The sequence below is a fragment of the Choloepus didactylus genome, chromosome 15, assembly GCF_015220235.1.
Source record: "Choloepus didactylus isolate mChoDid1 chromosome 15, mChoDid1.pri, whole genome shotgun sequence".
NCBI lineage: Eukaryota > Metazoa > Chordata > Mammalia > Pilosa > Megalonychidae > Choloepus > Choloepus didactylus.
Genome location: NC_051321.1, coordinates 45,183,907 through 45,200,983, shown reverse-complemented (window position 1 = coordinate 45,200,983; position 17,077 = coordinate 45,183,907). Strand labels below are relative to the sequence as shown.

The window sequence follows — 17,077 nt, the reverse complement described above, 5'->3', positions numbered from 1 at the left end:
GAAAGGAAGTCCAATGGAAAGACACTGGTTGACAAGCTAGGAAAAGGGTATGGGCTGCCCATTTGAGTCGAGGGAAAACTTTTTTGTGAATCCCTGTTGGTCTCCGAAGTTCCTGGAACTTGAAGGAATCCTGGGTGCAGAGGAAACTAGTCAGGAAATCTGGCAAATTATGATAAATATATCCCCTAATAATCACAGAACCCTTCTGTCCATCCTCCCTGTGAAAGACTACTTCAGGTCCTCATCATTTCTTACCAAGACTATTGCAGAACTAGTCCTAACTGGCCTCACTTCTTCTACCCTGGTTCCAGCCTGCAGCCCAGCCTCCAAACAGCAGCCTCACATCACTTCCCTAATGAAAACCTTCACATGAAGACCAGTTAGATCCAGATGTTACCCTCAAGCTGACACAGGATGCCTCAAATCTCACACACCCTGTCTTTCCATTTTCATCTCCTACTACTCCCTCATATGTACCTCCGACCTAAGTAAATGAAGGTATGAGTTACAACACCCAACATAGTGCCTGACACATGGTAGGCATTCAATAGATATTGGTGAATAAATAAGTGAATGAATAAATTATAATGTGAGCTAACATTTATCAAGTACCTCAGTTATTTTGGGGGGGCAGAAAGTCTGAGGTTTGATCTTCAATGCTTTATGCTAATATGTATTTATGATTAATTAATCAACTAATTAATCGCAATGATATTTGAATGGATGAATGGGTTAAAATGGCATAGGAGATGAGATGGAGGCAAGGGTGGATGAGGCTCTTGAGCATGGTGGTGAAGATTTGGGACAGCCATAATGGAACCTGTCTACATGACAGGAATAAAAATATGGCAAATGCTTTACACATGAGGTTGCAGAAACCATTAAGAAGTTGTCACTGCCCGGAACCTTCTGGGCAAACTCATCAACATCCTTCTGGCCATCATGGTTGTCCTTTTGGTCTGTCTCCACGGTGGACAACTGCATAGTTCCCTTCATGAGGACTTGCAACAGGACATTCAGCTCTTCATTCCTCATGGTTTTCATTGCCTTTCTCTGGAAGCTTTGGGATGCCCTCTTTAGCTATGTGGAATGTTTCTTTTCATCCCCCAGATGATGCTGGCACAAGAAGGCAGCTGGTTCCCTACCCTCTGCCCAGTGCGTACAGCAAAGAATTAGACAGCAACTTACCTACTCTGAAGTTATCTATAACAACAGAAGAGTTGAGTGAATCTGTGTACATTTAGAATAATGTTTTTTTTCTTCAGGAGATGCAATTGCAATAGCATTTTTTAGATTTTATCCAAGAAGTTTTGGGGGCAAAAATCTTGGATCATTTTTATGTAGCATGATTTTCCTTGGGATGCAAATCTTTTAACAGTCCTTTAATATAAACCAACAATCTGGAGTACACTGAAGGGCATTCTAAATTGTGGCTTGAATGACTGCACTAAACCCACTAAAAAGATGAGAAAACCTGATTAGGATAAACCAGCCCATCCTAGTCCTCTGCCTTGTCTGGGCTCACCACCTTTCCTGCTCCCAGATCACTGTACTGTGAAAGCCTATCACATTCCTGGATTGTCCTGTCTGTGGAAGGACACATGGATCTCCCTGACTTCCTCACCCATATTGGCCACTCATGCTCACCCTAGAAGTATTACCACTTTTGAACCTGGTCCCTGAACAACTCTGCTAGGATACAAAAGTGAGAGCATCACACCCCACAGGATCACTGCACAGCTCTACTACAGTATTTTGAAGTAGCCCTCTAAATACTTAATTTTAAGCAAAATTATTTGGCTGCACTTCTAAGGTTTGTTTTTTTTTAATATGTATCTAGTCACCAATTTAAAAACGAAAAATCTGAACAGCATACTTGAAGAATGTGTTACTCAAACTCAGTGCTTCCTTATGGTTTACAATAGGATTTTTTATTATTGTTGTTATTATTATTATTGGATTATTATTGGGGTTTTTTTGGATAGAGTTGGGAGGGTCTTTTATTCTTCTTTTGAAATAAAGAAGTGATGTTTTTAAATGGAAAAAAGAAGCTGTAGTGAGCCAAGACTACAATGCAAGTTTGTGACCTTCTTCATTTAAGACTTAGATCCAGGAAGGGTGGAGAAAGTGAAGTGGTCAAAGAGCAAGTGTTAGGAAACAAGTCTGCCAGGTAAGGGTATGAGAGAAGAGTAGCTTACTACGGAATATAGGCCAAATGGGCATTGTTGGGATTTAGTCCTATTCCAACAAAAGACATGTTTAAATCTTACTTTGCTTTCCGGTAGGTGTGAACCCATTTGTAAACAGTATGTTTGACTATGTTAAAGTGAGTCAGGGTATGAGCTCATTTGTGAATAGGACCTTGTGGCCAAACTTAAAGTTTATGACTGGAGGTCTCATAAAGAGAGGAAATTCAGATGCAGAAGTCAGAAGAAACCAGAAGCTGAAGTCATCAGAGACTAGAACAGCAGACCCAAGGAGGAATTACCCTGTGACCTAGGATTCCTGGAACACTATAGACTTTGGGGAAAGCAAGCCCTGCCGATACCTTGATGTTGGACTTCTAGCCGCTGAAACCATGAGACAATAAATGCTTGTTGTTTAAGCCAACCCACTGTGTGTTATTTGCCATAGCAGTTCTGGTAAACTATGACCAGCACCATATATGAAAACCAGAAGGAGACTGGTGGGCTTGCTAAAAAAAAAGAGAGAGAGAGAGACACAAGCAAATAGAAACACGCTGAGGGATGAGAGCAGTTGGTACATGTGATCTAGTGGGAAACGTGACCAGTTAAGACATTATGACAGGAGGTACCAAATTCTAGGCGTTATAGACAGAACTTTGTCCAGGGATGAGAAGTCAAGGGTGTCCATGTTGGGTGGCTGATTTGGAATAGAGATAGAGGTCAAGGAAGGAAAATGAAGACCCGAGGATTTTGAGGTTACTGACAACACCAAGGAACAGAAAAAAAGGGGGGGGGGAATTGTGCTTTAGTAATCAAGGAAGGTGGAAGAGAGTCCTGGAACATGGTGGAAATAAGTGAAAAGGTAGAGAAAGGGGCATAAGCAAAGACTTCAAGTAGGAAATTAAGCCACGGTTATAAAATGTCAATGGAGATAAATCCCCCTCGAATCTGGGGGATGACTCCTGGGGATGAGCCTGGACCCAGCACTGAGGGATTGAGAGGATCTTCTTGACCAAAAGAAGGAAGGGAGATGAAACAAAATAAGGTTCTAGTGGCTGAGAGATTTCAAACAGAGTCAAGAGGTCACTCTTAAGGGTATTCTTATGCACTATATAGATATCACTTTTTAGTTTTTAGTGTGTTGGAATGGCAAGAGGGAAATGCCTGGGGCTGTCAAACTGCAACCCAGTGACCTTGATCCTTGAGGATGATTGTATAACTATATAGCTTGCACAGTGTGGCTGTGTGATTATGAGAACCTTGTGGCTTGTGTTCCCTTTGTCCAGTATATGGATGGATGAATGGAAAAATGGGGACAAAGATTAGACAGAGAATGGGGTGGGATAGAGGGGATGGAAAGATTTAGGTGGTCTTTTTTGCTTTTATTTTTATTTTGGAGTAAGGGAAATGTTCACAAATTGATTCTGGTGATGAATGCACAAAATGTATGATGTTGCTGTGAATGATTGTACACTGTGGATGACTGTCGGGTGTATGAATATATCTCAACAAAACTGTATTTAAAAACAAGTAAATGAACAATGCTGGGGAGGAGGGGAATGGGATGTTTGGATGTTCTTTTTTATTTTAATTTTTATTTTATTTTTTGTAGTAATGAAAATGTTCAAATATTGATTGTGGTGATGAAAGCACAACTATTTGACGATACTGTGAACAACTGATTGTACACTTTGAATGATTGTATGTTATATGATTATATCTCAATAAAATTGCATTTAAAAAAATGGCAATGGAGAGCAAGGAATAGATCGAAGTAGAGATCTCTGAGAGGAGGTGATGATGCCTGGCAAAGCCAGATTTCAGTGAAGGCACAGAAAAGGATGAATTGCACAGGTGAGGAAGAGATTGGAGAGAATGACTATTTGCCAACAGTGAGTGCAAATTCACATAGGAGAATCTATGAATAGAGCACCCTAGAATTATGTTCTGCACAACCTGAAAAACCATAGGAAACATGGGATTAATAAAGCTCATTGATAAGCCAACTTTTCTCTTCAGCCTCACCTATCGCTCTCCCCTTGGTTTACAACATTCTAGCTATTTCTGGAACATTCCATGTTCATTTCTGTCTTTGGGTCTTTACAATTGCTAACAAGCTACATGGCTGCCATTCTTCTAGGTCAGATCAGGTATCAGCTCACATGTCAGCTCACATGAAGAGCTTTCCCTGAACACCCAGTCTAAAGTAACCATCTCCCAGCCAAGGCCTTCTCCTAGCACGTCATCCTGTTTTACTTTTTTTATTGTATGTATCATTACCAAAATGGGGTTTAATGTTCCCCACTTCATAGAGAATCAGGTGACAATGATTACAGCTTCATTTTCAAAGCCCCTCTCTGGGGACAAGCTGTGTATAAACCACTACTCTCCTGCACGATCTTACCTCCCTGATCAGGACAATCTCCTCACTTCCACCTTCTGGGTCTCCCTGCCTGCCACCCTTATGCCTTTCAAATTGTACTATCCTTCAAGGCCCAGTTCTTGGTCCACCTCCAAGAAACCTTCCTTGACCTCTCCTTCCTACAGCAAGAAGTGTACACTGGCTTGAGCTGCTCATGGGCCTCTTCGCAGCGAGTTAAGTCGTCTCCTTAACTAGATTATGGCCTTCCTGAAGACAGACTTCTGCAGTGGTGGGCACCGACAAGGTGCTTGAAACCACCTGTTGATTGACACACTGATCCTCCTGACCTAACTGGGGAAGTGAGGCTAGGGAAGAGGTCGAGATTAGAAGAGGTGGAGGTTTATCATGTGAAAACCAGGTCAGTGTTTTAGCTCAGTGGTCCTCAAACCTGGCTAAGCATTAGAGCATTTTTAAAACACAGGCCCAGACCCAACTACTGGTCAACTGAATTAGAATCTCTGGAAAAAGGGCCAGGGCATTAGTGCTATTTAAAAGCTCCCCAGCAACTGTGATGCACAGTGAGGATGGAAAATCATTGGAAAGGTAAAAGAAACCAGCCCTTACAATGAAAGTAAACCATAAAGGAATACTGCCAACTCTTATATTGTTAAGGAGCAGTCAATGTAGTTAAAAGGGGAAATTTTAGGTTGTATATATGTTAATATACATTTTTTTTTAATTCATAGGACTGTACAACACAGAGAACCCCAATGTGAACTATGAACTTTAGTTAATAGTATAATTATAATAACATTCTTTCAACAATTGTAACAAAGATACCGCACTAATGCAAGGTGTTAGAAATGGGGTGGGAGGTATATGGGAAGTCTGTATTTCCTGCAAACCTATAAATTCTCTAATAAAAAAATTTATAAAGAAACATGCAAAACTCTGGAAACTTGGAATGTTAGAAACAACTTGTTGTGCACCTTAGTCTTACTGGGTATCTTGCTCTAAAAATAGCCAAAAGCAGGGTGCTAAAGCCCCACCCCAATTCCATTTTCCATCCCACTTTCCCAGGCTCTAAAATTTAAGAAGTGTTTCTGGAGAGCACATGATACACCCAGAAATATTCTCTGCATATAATACTGAACATAATCATGTTCTGTACTGCTATTATTTTTTTACTGTAGTGTTATTGAGATATAGTCACACACCATACAATCCACCCAAAGTATACAGTCAGTGGTTCACAGTATCATCACATAGGGGGTATTATTTTAATAATAGAGAAATATCCAACTACTTACACTTTACATTATGGATGTCTCTAAAAGCAAAGCTTCCCCCACCACCCCACTTTTTAGTATTGTTTCCTCTAACGTCTGATGAATCTTCCATAATTCCTAATCTAAGGAAAGATCATTTGGAACTTTCCCTGAGTCTCAGAGGACTTGAAAAGTTGCTTATAAACCATCAATGCTCCACTCACTGAAGGTGTTTTATAGCAATTTCTGAGAAGATCAGGACTCACAGTTTTTGAAGCAAAATGACACAGCTAAAGAATCTTGTGCACTAATTAAATGCCTTCCCAAGAAAAGGAGATATTTTTCTTCCTTTTCAAATTAAGGAATCCTAGGGAATAACAATGAACACCTATTAGGTTTTTACTTTATTTGTGCAATTAATCTCAAGTCTGTTTCTGATGACATACCCCTTCACATACTATGAATTTATAAACTTCTCAGTAAATTCCATCTTTCAGATAAATATAAAAGGAATAAAAGAAAAAAAAATTTTTTGAAGGTTGTCTTCAGCCCACTTAGCCTTTATGCAATGGAAGGAAGTTTCCAGCAGGGCTGGGGTCATGAGGAACGATAGCTACGAAGGGGAAATCAAGGCAGAGCCCACATGTATCTGTGCTTTCTTTTCTTTCTCCAACAAGGTCTGCTTGAGAACACAATGTCGCCTTCCCTGGCAGGAAGCTCAAGAAGCCTGGTAGCTGCACCCTAGACTCCAGAACCACCTCAGGAGCTCTGAGGACACAGTGAGGAAGATCAGGAGGCGGCGGGAAAGCAGGAGGGCCTTCCCCACCAATGATGAGGAGAAAGCGGGGAGGAAAAGTGGGTTCTAGCTGCTAGAATCCAGCAAATCAGAAGCCCTGATACCCCCCTTACCACCTCAGACCACCAAAAAAGTCATAAGTGTACAAAAGAAAGGAAGTTCTGGTGCGCTAGTTAATGTGTAACAATCAGCTCTTCAAAAGGAATAAAAGGAATGAAAATCTTCTAGGTGGCATTTGTTAATTTCAGTGGTGTAGGTACTCCCCTTTGCCTGATTTCAAACCACCAAGGAGAGGTCCAGGTAGTGGTATAATCGGCTCTCGTAAACCGGTTCACACTGGTTCCCGCCGGTTCAGGCACACCACAGACAGGAACTGACACATGCTCCCCAGGCTCCACTGTCTTCCCCAACCTAGAAGAGCGGTGGCCTGGGGAAGGGCCCAGGACTTGAACTCTCAGAAACACACTATGTCTCCCCCAGCCCCCTGCAGCCCTATGCATTACGTCGTCCTAAAACCTACCCATAAATTTTCCGGAAGCATCTATAGCTTTTGGTGGTTTTTACTTTTTGTTTCTTAATTCAGTTCAACAGACTTTGAGCTCCCAGGCACCGTGCTGGGTTCTAGGGATACACAGATGAATAAAACCAGTGAGCCCTGCACTGGGTACCTGACAGCATGCACCCCATTTTATATCATAGTACACAGTAGTCCCTCCCTAGCATTCAGTGGCACTAATAAAATTACCAAAATACCCTAAAATTCATAGTTGAAGAATTTGGATTAGGGGACCAGGGTATGAGTGAATTTATCAAAACCACCTATTTTTTCATGACTGTGTGATAGTGAATACCTGGTGACTGACACTCCCTTTACCCAGTATATGGGCAGATGAGCAATAAAATAATGACAAAAAAGTATATAAATAATAGGGGATATAAGTGTATGGGATGGTTTGGGTGTTCTTTTTCATTTTTATTTTTTCTTTATTTCGGAGTAATGAAAATGTTCTAAAATTGACTGCAGAAATGAATGCACACCTATATGATGATACTGTAAGCCATTGATTGTCTACTTTGAATTGATTATATGGTGTGTAAGTATATCTCAATAAAATTGCAGTTAAAAAAAAACACCATAAAAATTTGGCATACATGAGATAAGAATGCTACTCATGAAACAAAGAAAACATCAGTGATATTTTACACTTTGTAAGGTGGTTATAGAAACAGTGCTACTAATTTTTATTGATTAGCTCTCATTTGTAATTTCAATAATATGCTTGCAGATTGTTTTTTAAGAACAATGTCTTTTCTCCTGGTCTCCTATCCAAATAACCACTAGCTCCCAGGTAGATACCAGCTTCCAGTAGAGCCACTGTTTCTTGGTCTCATCTTCATTTAACTTTCCCAAGGGAGGCTTCTCTATAAAACCTTATCTTGCCCAGCCATCCACTTCACCTCCTTTTCCTACGATCAACTCTGAACCCCAATAGCTTGTTGGTTTTTTTTTTTCAATACTCTGGGTAGGAAGGAATTTTTCTTCACGTACACAGAAATGAGAAGTCTGGAAGGTGTTATACAGTAGATACCACCCCACCTTGTATTAAGCCCTAATGGGATCTTGGATGCCTGCCAAAGGTCAATTATTGAGGAAGCCACTAAATCATCTGTAAAGAGGGCTAACACCTCCTTTTGAGGACTCAGCACGCCTAATCTTCAGCATGTTGGAGAGAAACAATGCCTTTGCAGAAATGTTGGCTTAGTTCCAAAGATTCATGTTGTCCAATCATACTTCAATGCAATGACAGTATGTTCCACCCTTCACATGTTCTTATTAGTGCCACCAATTACCTAGAAAAGGGCATGGATATTGATGTCAGGATCAGTTGGATTATTTTGGTGTCACGAATAAGTATTAGTTGTTATCATGAAATTTCATTCAAAGTAAATTTGATCATAAGAGCAGAAAAATTAAACTGTTGTAAAATGGGGAGTCATCTATAGACAAGAATTTCCCACAAGGGGGATGGACTAGGAGAAGAATTATTTGTATCTGCTCTTATGCTCCTTTAAAGCTCCTTAGAGAAAAACAATTATTTTATTTTTCACATTCTGATAACTCCTGCATAATCTAGTATATTATTTCCTACATGGTGTATGTTTTTTAAACTGATGTTTAGGATGAGGAAGTTATCATTATACCTTCCCCTACAGTATCCAGGAAACTAGAAATCATAAAAATCATAATACTCAGGACCAAAAAAATAAATCATGGTTCATCTAACAAACTAGAAATGTTTAAAATAATAATACTAAAACCCCCAAAATATATCATGATTCATGTGCAGGATTATTCCCTAAAACGCAAAGGAGTTGAACTAAGTCTGAAATCAATGTAGTTTCCACACTGAACTATTAGAAGCTCAAGGACATTTCATCATTTATATAGCCAAAGGAGGGGTGGGGTAGAATGTGTTTTATTTGGGATCTGATGAAAAAATCTAAAATCCTGGCCACTGAGTCACTGAACTGCTGTATATTTTTTTTAATTAAAAATTAGTAATAATAGCTAATATTTGTAAAAGATGCCAGGTCTTTGTTCTTATTATTTCATTCAGTTCTCACTACAACCCACTGAGTTGGGTGTTGCTGTCTACATTTTACAGCTGAGGAAACTGAGACCCAAAAGAGCGATTAAGTAACTTCAACTAATAAATAGCAGAGCAAGGATCAGAAGGCAGGTCTGCTGACAATGAGCTCATGTTTTAATCACTCCGCTATGAATCCCAGAGGTCAAAGAAATCAAGTGTCTATGGATCTGGGAGCACTGAGTTTCCTACGCTTACAGATTCCCTGAATACAGTACTGGAGCTCCCCCCCAGGTGAATTTTCACTTAGCTATAGCTGTGTGTCTCAGTCTCATCTATTAGCATCCTCACCTTGATTCAGCCCCCCAGTATCTGACAGGTGCACTTGGGCTGCTGTCCACATAGCTGCCCCTTTCCTTTGCCATTGCCTCATCTGTGGAAACACAGTGACTGCTGACGACTTTAACCAACATGAGAGTGAGATCATTGCCTCTGCAGACCTTGCAGCTTTAAAATGTGCACCTCCCACGGGTAGGCAATGAAACAACATGTTGGGAGGCACAGGACTGCAAAGGACCAGAGCTGTCTTGAAGTATCATTTTGACCCTCCTGCTGCCAATGAGCTGATACATAGAGCATTAGGAAGTTATCTGAGATGTAAAACTCTTTGGAGAAAGGGTATTAAGTTGATATTGGTAGTGTCTTTTCATTTTTCAGTGCTTGAATAATCAGAAAAATCTTCCTTATTTCTAACTTACATTCTCATTCATCCATTCAACCAAAATTTTTGAGGACCTTCTCTGTTCCAGATAGTTATAGACATTGGCGATGTAAAAAGGACTCAGCCAAAGTCCCCACCCTCAGAGTTTACATTCTAGTCAGGCAGTTAGAAGTGATGAGACAATTTAATGTGCTTTCAGAGAGTGCTAAGGACAATGAAGAAAAATAAAGCACAGTAAGAGCATAGATAGAGAATGATAAGGACTTTTTTCTAGATCTCTTGAAAAAGTGAAGATTTGAGCAGAGATCAGTGATCTACATTAAAAAATGGAGAAAGCCAGACAAATTTCGGGGGGTGGGGTGGGGGGGTGGTAACTTTCAGACAAAATGAATCCAAATGGCTAGGTCTTGAGATGGGAATATGTTTGGTGTGAGCAAGGAGGAGAATAATAGGAAGTTAGAGAGGTAACCAGGAATGAGAGGCATTGGGCCTTGCTACGGACTTTGAGTTTTATTCTATGTTTAATGGCAAGCATTTGCAGAATTTTGACATAATCTAATTTAAGTTTAGAAATATAGTTTTAAGACTTCTCTGTTAGTCAGCATGAAAACCATTTTGTTGCAGTACTCTCTGGGTTCCCAAATAGTTAGCACATCCCATTCTCTTCTGTATTTCAGGGGTTTCCCAAAAGGTCATTTCCAATCTTAACAATTTTAAGATTAGAGAAGCTATACTATTAGAGCTGTTTACCTAATGCAAGTAAGCAGCATAGACTTTTAATTAAACTAATTATTGCTTAGAGTCTATGTAATCTTTATGGTTAAAAGTAAGAAACCTCTTCTAGGCTTTCTTTTCTCATCTCAAATAATCTCCTAGACTGTTCTTTAAAAACACCATGTGGAATTTTTTCAGTTGATTAAAAGCAAATCATTTATTTAGCCAAAAAATTATTTATAATTGCAATACACATAAGCAGACATAAATGAAATGGAGTCTTTATCTTGTAGAATACATATTTAAATGCCTTATTCTCTTCCCCTTAGAAAATAATTTTTTTCTTTTTTCCACTCCTCGCTTTCTCCTTGGCATTAGTAGAGTTGAGATTTGAACCCAAGTCTTTCTGAGTTCAAAAGCTGGTTTCTTAACCACCCCTGCTTTGGGTTCTCAGAAAAGCAGAACTTCTGGGACACAAGCTATTTTGTAAACCTGTCCTTTTACAGGACTCAAAACTTGAGTTTCTCCTAACATACCACGTTTGTTCTGATTGTCTAACTTCATCTTCAGAACTTATATAAGTTCTGACAATTTTCCTCTCTTACTACAATTTGTGCTGATTTAGTTAACTTCATCTACAGAGGTTGGAAATCCCTAAGCTTTTATTTCTAGGAGAAAGAAAGGATTTGGTAAAAAAAAAATAAAAATAAAAATAAAAAAATCTCTTGTTTGACTAAGGTGTTTGTATTCATTGAGTGTTATAAGCCTCAGACAGAGCTGCTCAGGGGACGTCGTCCCTTAATGGCTCCTTCTCTGGCAAACCAAGCCTTCCTAAAATGACCTGTGACTTCTGTTCCTTCTAAATTCTCTCCCTGGCTGAACTTATCCTTTCCCATGGCTTTAAATACCATCTAAATGCAGGCACCTCCCAAATTATTACCTCTTGTCCCAGCCTGTCTTTGGAGCTATATTCCCATATCCATCTTCCATCCCTACCTGGATGTCTCACAGGCCTCTCTAATGTAACATGTCAAAATAGAACTCCGAATCTCACCCATCTCTCTCTCTCTCTCTCTCTCTCTCTCTCTCTCTCTCTCTCTCTCTCTTTCTCTCTCTCTCTCCCTTTCTCTCCTCTCTCTGAGTGTTCCCATCTTACTCGCACCACCATTCCATGGCTTCATGGCTTGCCTAAGGCAGAATCCTGTGTATCAATTTTAATTCTTCTCTTTCCTTCACCCCCCACCTCCAAACCACAGAAGTTTTCAGTTAAAAATGTACCTTAAATTCATCTGCCAGCCTAATACAGCCACCATTATCACTCCCTGGATGACTGCAATAGCATCCTTCCAGGCTTCCAGCTCCTTCTCTTGCATCTCTCCAATTTATAGTCCCTTTATAAACACTAACTGGGTCATATTATTCCCCTTCTTAAAATCCTCTATGGCTTTCCATCGGGTTCAGGATAAAAATCTAACTTGCTCATCTTGGCCTACAAAACCTAAATGATCTGGGCCTTGCTAACTTCTCCAGCTGCAGCTCCACCCACTCAGGGCACCGGGACTTTCCGTCAAACAGTGGGTACCCAAGGCCGGTAGGAGTGGTGTGCCCTGGTGGCAAGGAGAAGGTCAAACTGGCAATGTCTAGAATTACTGGAGAATGATGACAATAAAAATCATATCAACTTTTAGTTAGTTAATTATTTTTAATTTTCCTACAGACAATACATCCTTTTATTGCCAGCACCAAGGTAAACAGCTCCCACAGGACATCCTTAATTTAATACTCTGTCAATTATTACAACAGATCCAATGTTTTCATTTTGGTGCTTCAGATTCTCCACACAGACATTCTGTCTAGGACACTCTTCCTCCGGGCTTTCCAAGACTGGATTCTCAGCTCAAATGTCATCACTAAGAGGAACCACTGTTCAAACCTAGTTAAATACAGATACCCTGCCAATACCTCTTATAAACTATTTCTTCATTGTGTTTGCATCTTTGATTCCTTTTTTCATTATTTATAACTATTTTTATTTGTATGTTTATTTTTTACATTATTAACTCCAAGAGGTCAGGGACCACTTTAATATACCACTATATACCAGCTGCTAGCATGTGCCTGGAATATATTATATTGTCAATAAACATTTGTCACTTGAATTAATGGATGGGTGAGTGAGTGAATGTTTACAGATTTTCAGTTCTGTTTTCTATTTAAACATTCAAGTTATCATATCCTTTTTGAAATATGACTTAGCACTACATTACAATTTGTGTAATTCTTACAATATACAAGGAAAGAATTAAGAAATCAATTGGGGTGGAAGCCCCTTGGTGTTCTTTCTGCATACAGGATAACCAAAATTGGCTCAGGGTTTGATAATCAAACATAGTAGATAAGGAGAGCTGGTAAGACTGTAAGGGTGTTAATTTTTTTTTCCCCAGTTTTTTTGCCTTTCTTTTCTCTATCACAAAATGACATCATGTTAAGTACTGAACTGCATCTCATCCAGCTCTCAGGTTTTCTACACACAGAAACCGTGACCCAGAGAGGTAAAATCACTGAGTTTCTGGCACAATCAGGACTACAGTCTAGGGCTTCTTGAATTCCAGGCCAATGTCTTCCCATCAGTCACAACGGTATCCCTTGTCTCTCCTGAGTCTCCCTCACGTATACCAGCTTTCCCAGTAAGGCCCTCCTCAAACTACATTACTCTCTCTGGACACTATTGTTCAAACCAGTCTGTTTCTTTGTGGAACCAAATGCCCTTTTTCTATAGTATCATTAGCTTCTCTGAAAAACTGATCCATTCTCAAAGGATTAATGTTAAGGGTGTATGTATGTGTGTGTCCATGTAACCATGCTTCCCTCAGCCCATAGATAACCTTATAATTAGATATTCCCCAAATTTAAAGGGATACATCAATACGATCTGATTAGCAGGAAACTTCTTTTGGGGCCTGTTTCCACAGCTGACAGGGCCAAGCATAAACAGAAAAGTCTGCTAAATTCTGTAGGTCTCCTAAACACGAGTTCCTGGGCTCTTTAAATTCTCATACATCTTCATTCTTACCAGTTTTTATGATTCTTTGCAATGCAACAGCTCTCTTCTACCAGGTAGGAATAGCATGTACCCTATTGGAACCTGGATTTAGTTTACCCCATTCTTTATCTTAAGGGCGTATGTGGCATATGGTATCCCTACTGAGATAACAATTAGAAAAAGAACTTAGTGTTCATCAGTTGTGTAAGAATTGCTCCAATTGCACAAGCACAGGTCTCATGTCCCAGCCCCAGGAAGTACTTTTTAGCTGCATAACTTTGGGCAAGTTACTTAAACCATCTTTGCCTCAGTTTCCTTATTTGTAAAATAAGAATAAAAGCAGTCACTATCATGTAAGATGGGTGTCAGTACTAAGTGAGTTAATACATATTGGAACAGGACGGGGTATATAATAATCCCTCAATAAATGTTATTTCAGTAACTATTAAGAGCAAATATGTTTGATAAGGATTTAAATAAATCATACTTGTTTACAAGTCCAGCTTACCTAGCTGGGAATGATTTTTCCAAAGCTAGGTCCTCTCACCGAGCTCTAGGCTTATTCCCGTCTGCAGATTTTGGGACCAACTTTGAGATACTCCCTCATTCTCTACTTCTTTCACAAAAAGTGTATTGCATTACTACTAAAAATGCAACGCTCTAAGGAAAAATGACAATCTACAGGAGCTCCCCACATTCAAGGTGGGAAGTCAAATTTCCTTAAAAGGTTACATAAAAACTAGATGCCTCGAGGCAGCCTAGGACCAGGGAATGGAGAAGGACTGGAGGATTTGCCCGCACCTTAATCTGTAGCTCACAGTCTCTACACTTGAGAAACACGGAGCGACTGGTACATGACAGACGAGAAACTGGTGCTTGGCAGAGAAGTAGGTTATGTTTAGATATTTGAAAGATTACTCCAGAGTGTCTCAACCTCTTTAAAAATTTAGATGGGACAGTCCCTCTACAGACCTTCTGCATCAGAATACCAGAGAGTGGGACCAGACTCTTTACTTCCTTTTGATCTAGAAGAACTCATTCCTCCTCAGTATCTTCCACACATTGCCCATGTCAGATTATTCTAGTCCTGGATGTTTCACAGCACAATGTTAGTTAAAGTATCAAAAGTTGACATCAAGGGGGAAGTTCTGCTTAAGTTAAGGCAAACTGAAAATTTATTTGCCAAAAGGGTACTAGAGTGAGTGGGCAAGTGAGCAGAATCAAATGTAAGGGCCTAGAATCTACTTCCACTTGTGATAGTGAGTTGCCTGGCAACATTTCTTTCACAATACCTTAGATTATCTTTGATTCAATACTGTGAGCTTTGTTTGAGTAATTACCCATGAGCTACTAAGTAAATTAGGTTCGTGTGTGTGTATGTGTGTATGTACATGTGGTTGTTGTGTTTTTCTAAAAAATATCATAGTAAATTTCAAGTTGCTTTGTCCTAGATATATGTGAAAAGTGAAACATTCATCCTACTTCCTGGAATATTCTTATTGAGACTTGGAGGTAATTCCACAACTCTTGCCTTGCCTTGCCTCAAGCTACTTGCCAAATTAACGCCCAACCAACAGACAATTGCACTGCTCTCACCAAGACTTTTTCTCTAAACCAGAGCCTTGCTACTCACAGTGTAGTCAATGGCCCAGCAACACAGAAGGGAGTGGAGAGAGACCGGAAATGCAGATTCTAAGGTGCCACCCACACCTACAGAATAAGAATCTGCATTTAAATAAGATCTTCAGGTGATCTGTATGCACATTAAAGTTTGAAAAGCACCAGCCTAGAGCAGTGTTTCTCTCCAGATCATCTATACCAGAATCACCTGGCCATGCTCCTCTAACAAGGAGGTTTCTGGTTCCTACCACTGACCAAGTGAAACAGACTCTCCGGGGTGGAAACTTTGGAAACTTCATTTTTAACAAGTTCCTCTCCCTGATACTTATGCAATCTAAAGTTTGAGAATTACCAGAGTGGCATTTTAAAACATTACATGTTTGTCATTTTCATTTTTATGACCTCTTCATAAGACAACAGTCACCAAGGAGGACATATTTAGAATTATAAACCAAACAGCACATTTTACCATAGAAAGACAATCTCACGCACAGCATTAAAAATAACTGAAAATGTAGAGAGACTGCCTTTAATATTAGTTCAAAACCATCCTAGGAGGTTTTGTCAAGCATCAGCAATGGAATGCAGACTAACTGGTTAATTGTGTCCAAGAGGAAATCATGAATAACAATGTCATTAAGCCTCTTGTACTCTTATTTTAACATCACTCTTTTGTGCTCTCTTTGAAGCAGTATTAAAAACCCATTTGATTCTAATACGTTACTTTCAATACAGGGAAAAGTACTTTGTACCCATCGGGTGTAGAAAGAATGTTTAATGTTTTACAAGAAGAAACTCAAAAAAATGTCTTTATCCTTCTACAGAGTGATAGCCTTTATTGATAATTGTTAGAGGTGACTTTCTTTCCCTTCAAAAGATGAGCTGTAAGGTGTTATGAACTGCATGAACTGTACAAGCAGTTCCATAAAGAAACAATCAATCTTCTGGGGGTTTAGAAAATCTATTTGGGTACAATTTTCACTTTTCCTCTGGATGTTGACATCAGAAAAACACAATTCAAAGTCCATTTTGCAAAGTCCCAACTATCCCTGCAAACATCTAGACATATATCTACTTGAAATTTTAGAGTCACAAGTCAATTTGCTATTTTAAAAATATCCAAAAAAATAACCATTGAACTTTATTTTTTCTGGCTTAATGTTCAAAAAGAAAGTTGAAGAGAAGAAAATAAGGCACATTAACTGGGATAGCAAATTACATTGAAAAGCATGAGTGGTCTAAAATATCTTTGGAGTCCTTCTTCCAAAAGGTTACGTACCTCAGAGTATAGGATGCCCATGCTGGTCCTTCACAGCTTACTTCACTCTAAAACTTTCTGAATCTTCTGGGGATATTTCTGATTCACATCAAAATCCTTCCCAACGGAGAGAAAGCTCCTAGAAGTCCAGGCAGTAGCAGGCCCTTTCTTTCCACACCTGTAAGGGCTTCTCTAATAAGGCAGGCAGCAATCCACCTGCTAGAGAGCCCAGCCCAGTGAAATGAACACGTTGGTTTACTCTATAATGACCCAAGCGGTGTATTATCTAGGGTTACAACCCCGTAGAGCCAGTTTCTGAGTCATTTTTGCTCTGCCAATGGTAGCGTGCAGGGAAGAAGGAAGCCAAGTGGAAGGGAAGGAAAGTTCTCATGCTAGCAACAAGAACTCAGGGTTCAAATTAGCATACTGTGGTTGGAAGATTTCCTAATTGAAATCTGGTTTCCAGCAGTCATTGAGAAAGGCTAGAGAACAACAAACTCCCTTTTGAGAACCAGGGACAT

At 39.6% G+C, this 17,077-nt stretch overlaps 1 protein-coding gene across 1 annotated transcript in view; it reads right to left on the bottom strand.

Annotated features, from left to right (window-relative positions):
- Positions 1-16,834, bottom strand: part of ANKRD22 (ankyrin repeat domain 22) — a 34,227-nt gene extending 17,393 nt beyond the window's left edge. Inside the window, exon 1 of the mRNA XM_037804605.1 lies at positions 16,578-16,834. Coding sequence (XP_037660533.1) covers positions 16,578-16,598 — 21 coding nt within the window. The 5' untranslated portion in view covers positions 16,599-16,834. The remainder of the gene's footprint in view (positions 1-16,577) is intronic.
- Positions 16,835-17,077: the final 243 nt, after the last annotated feature.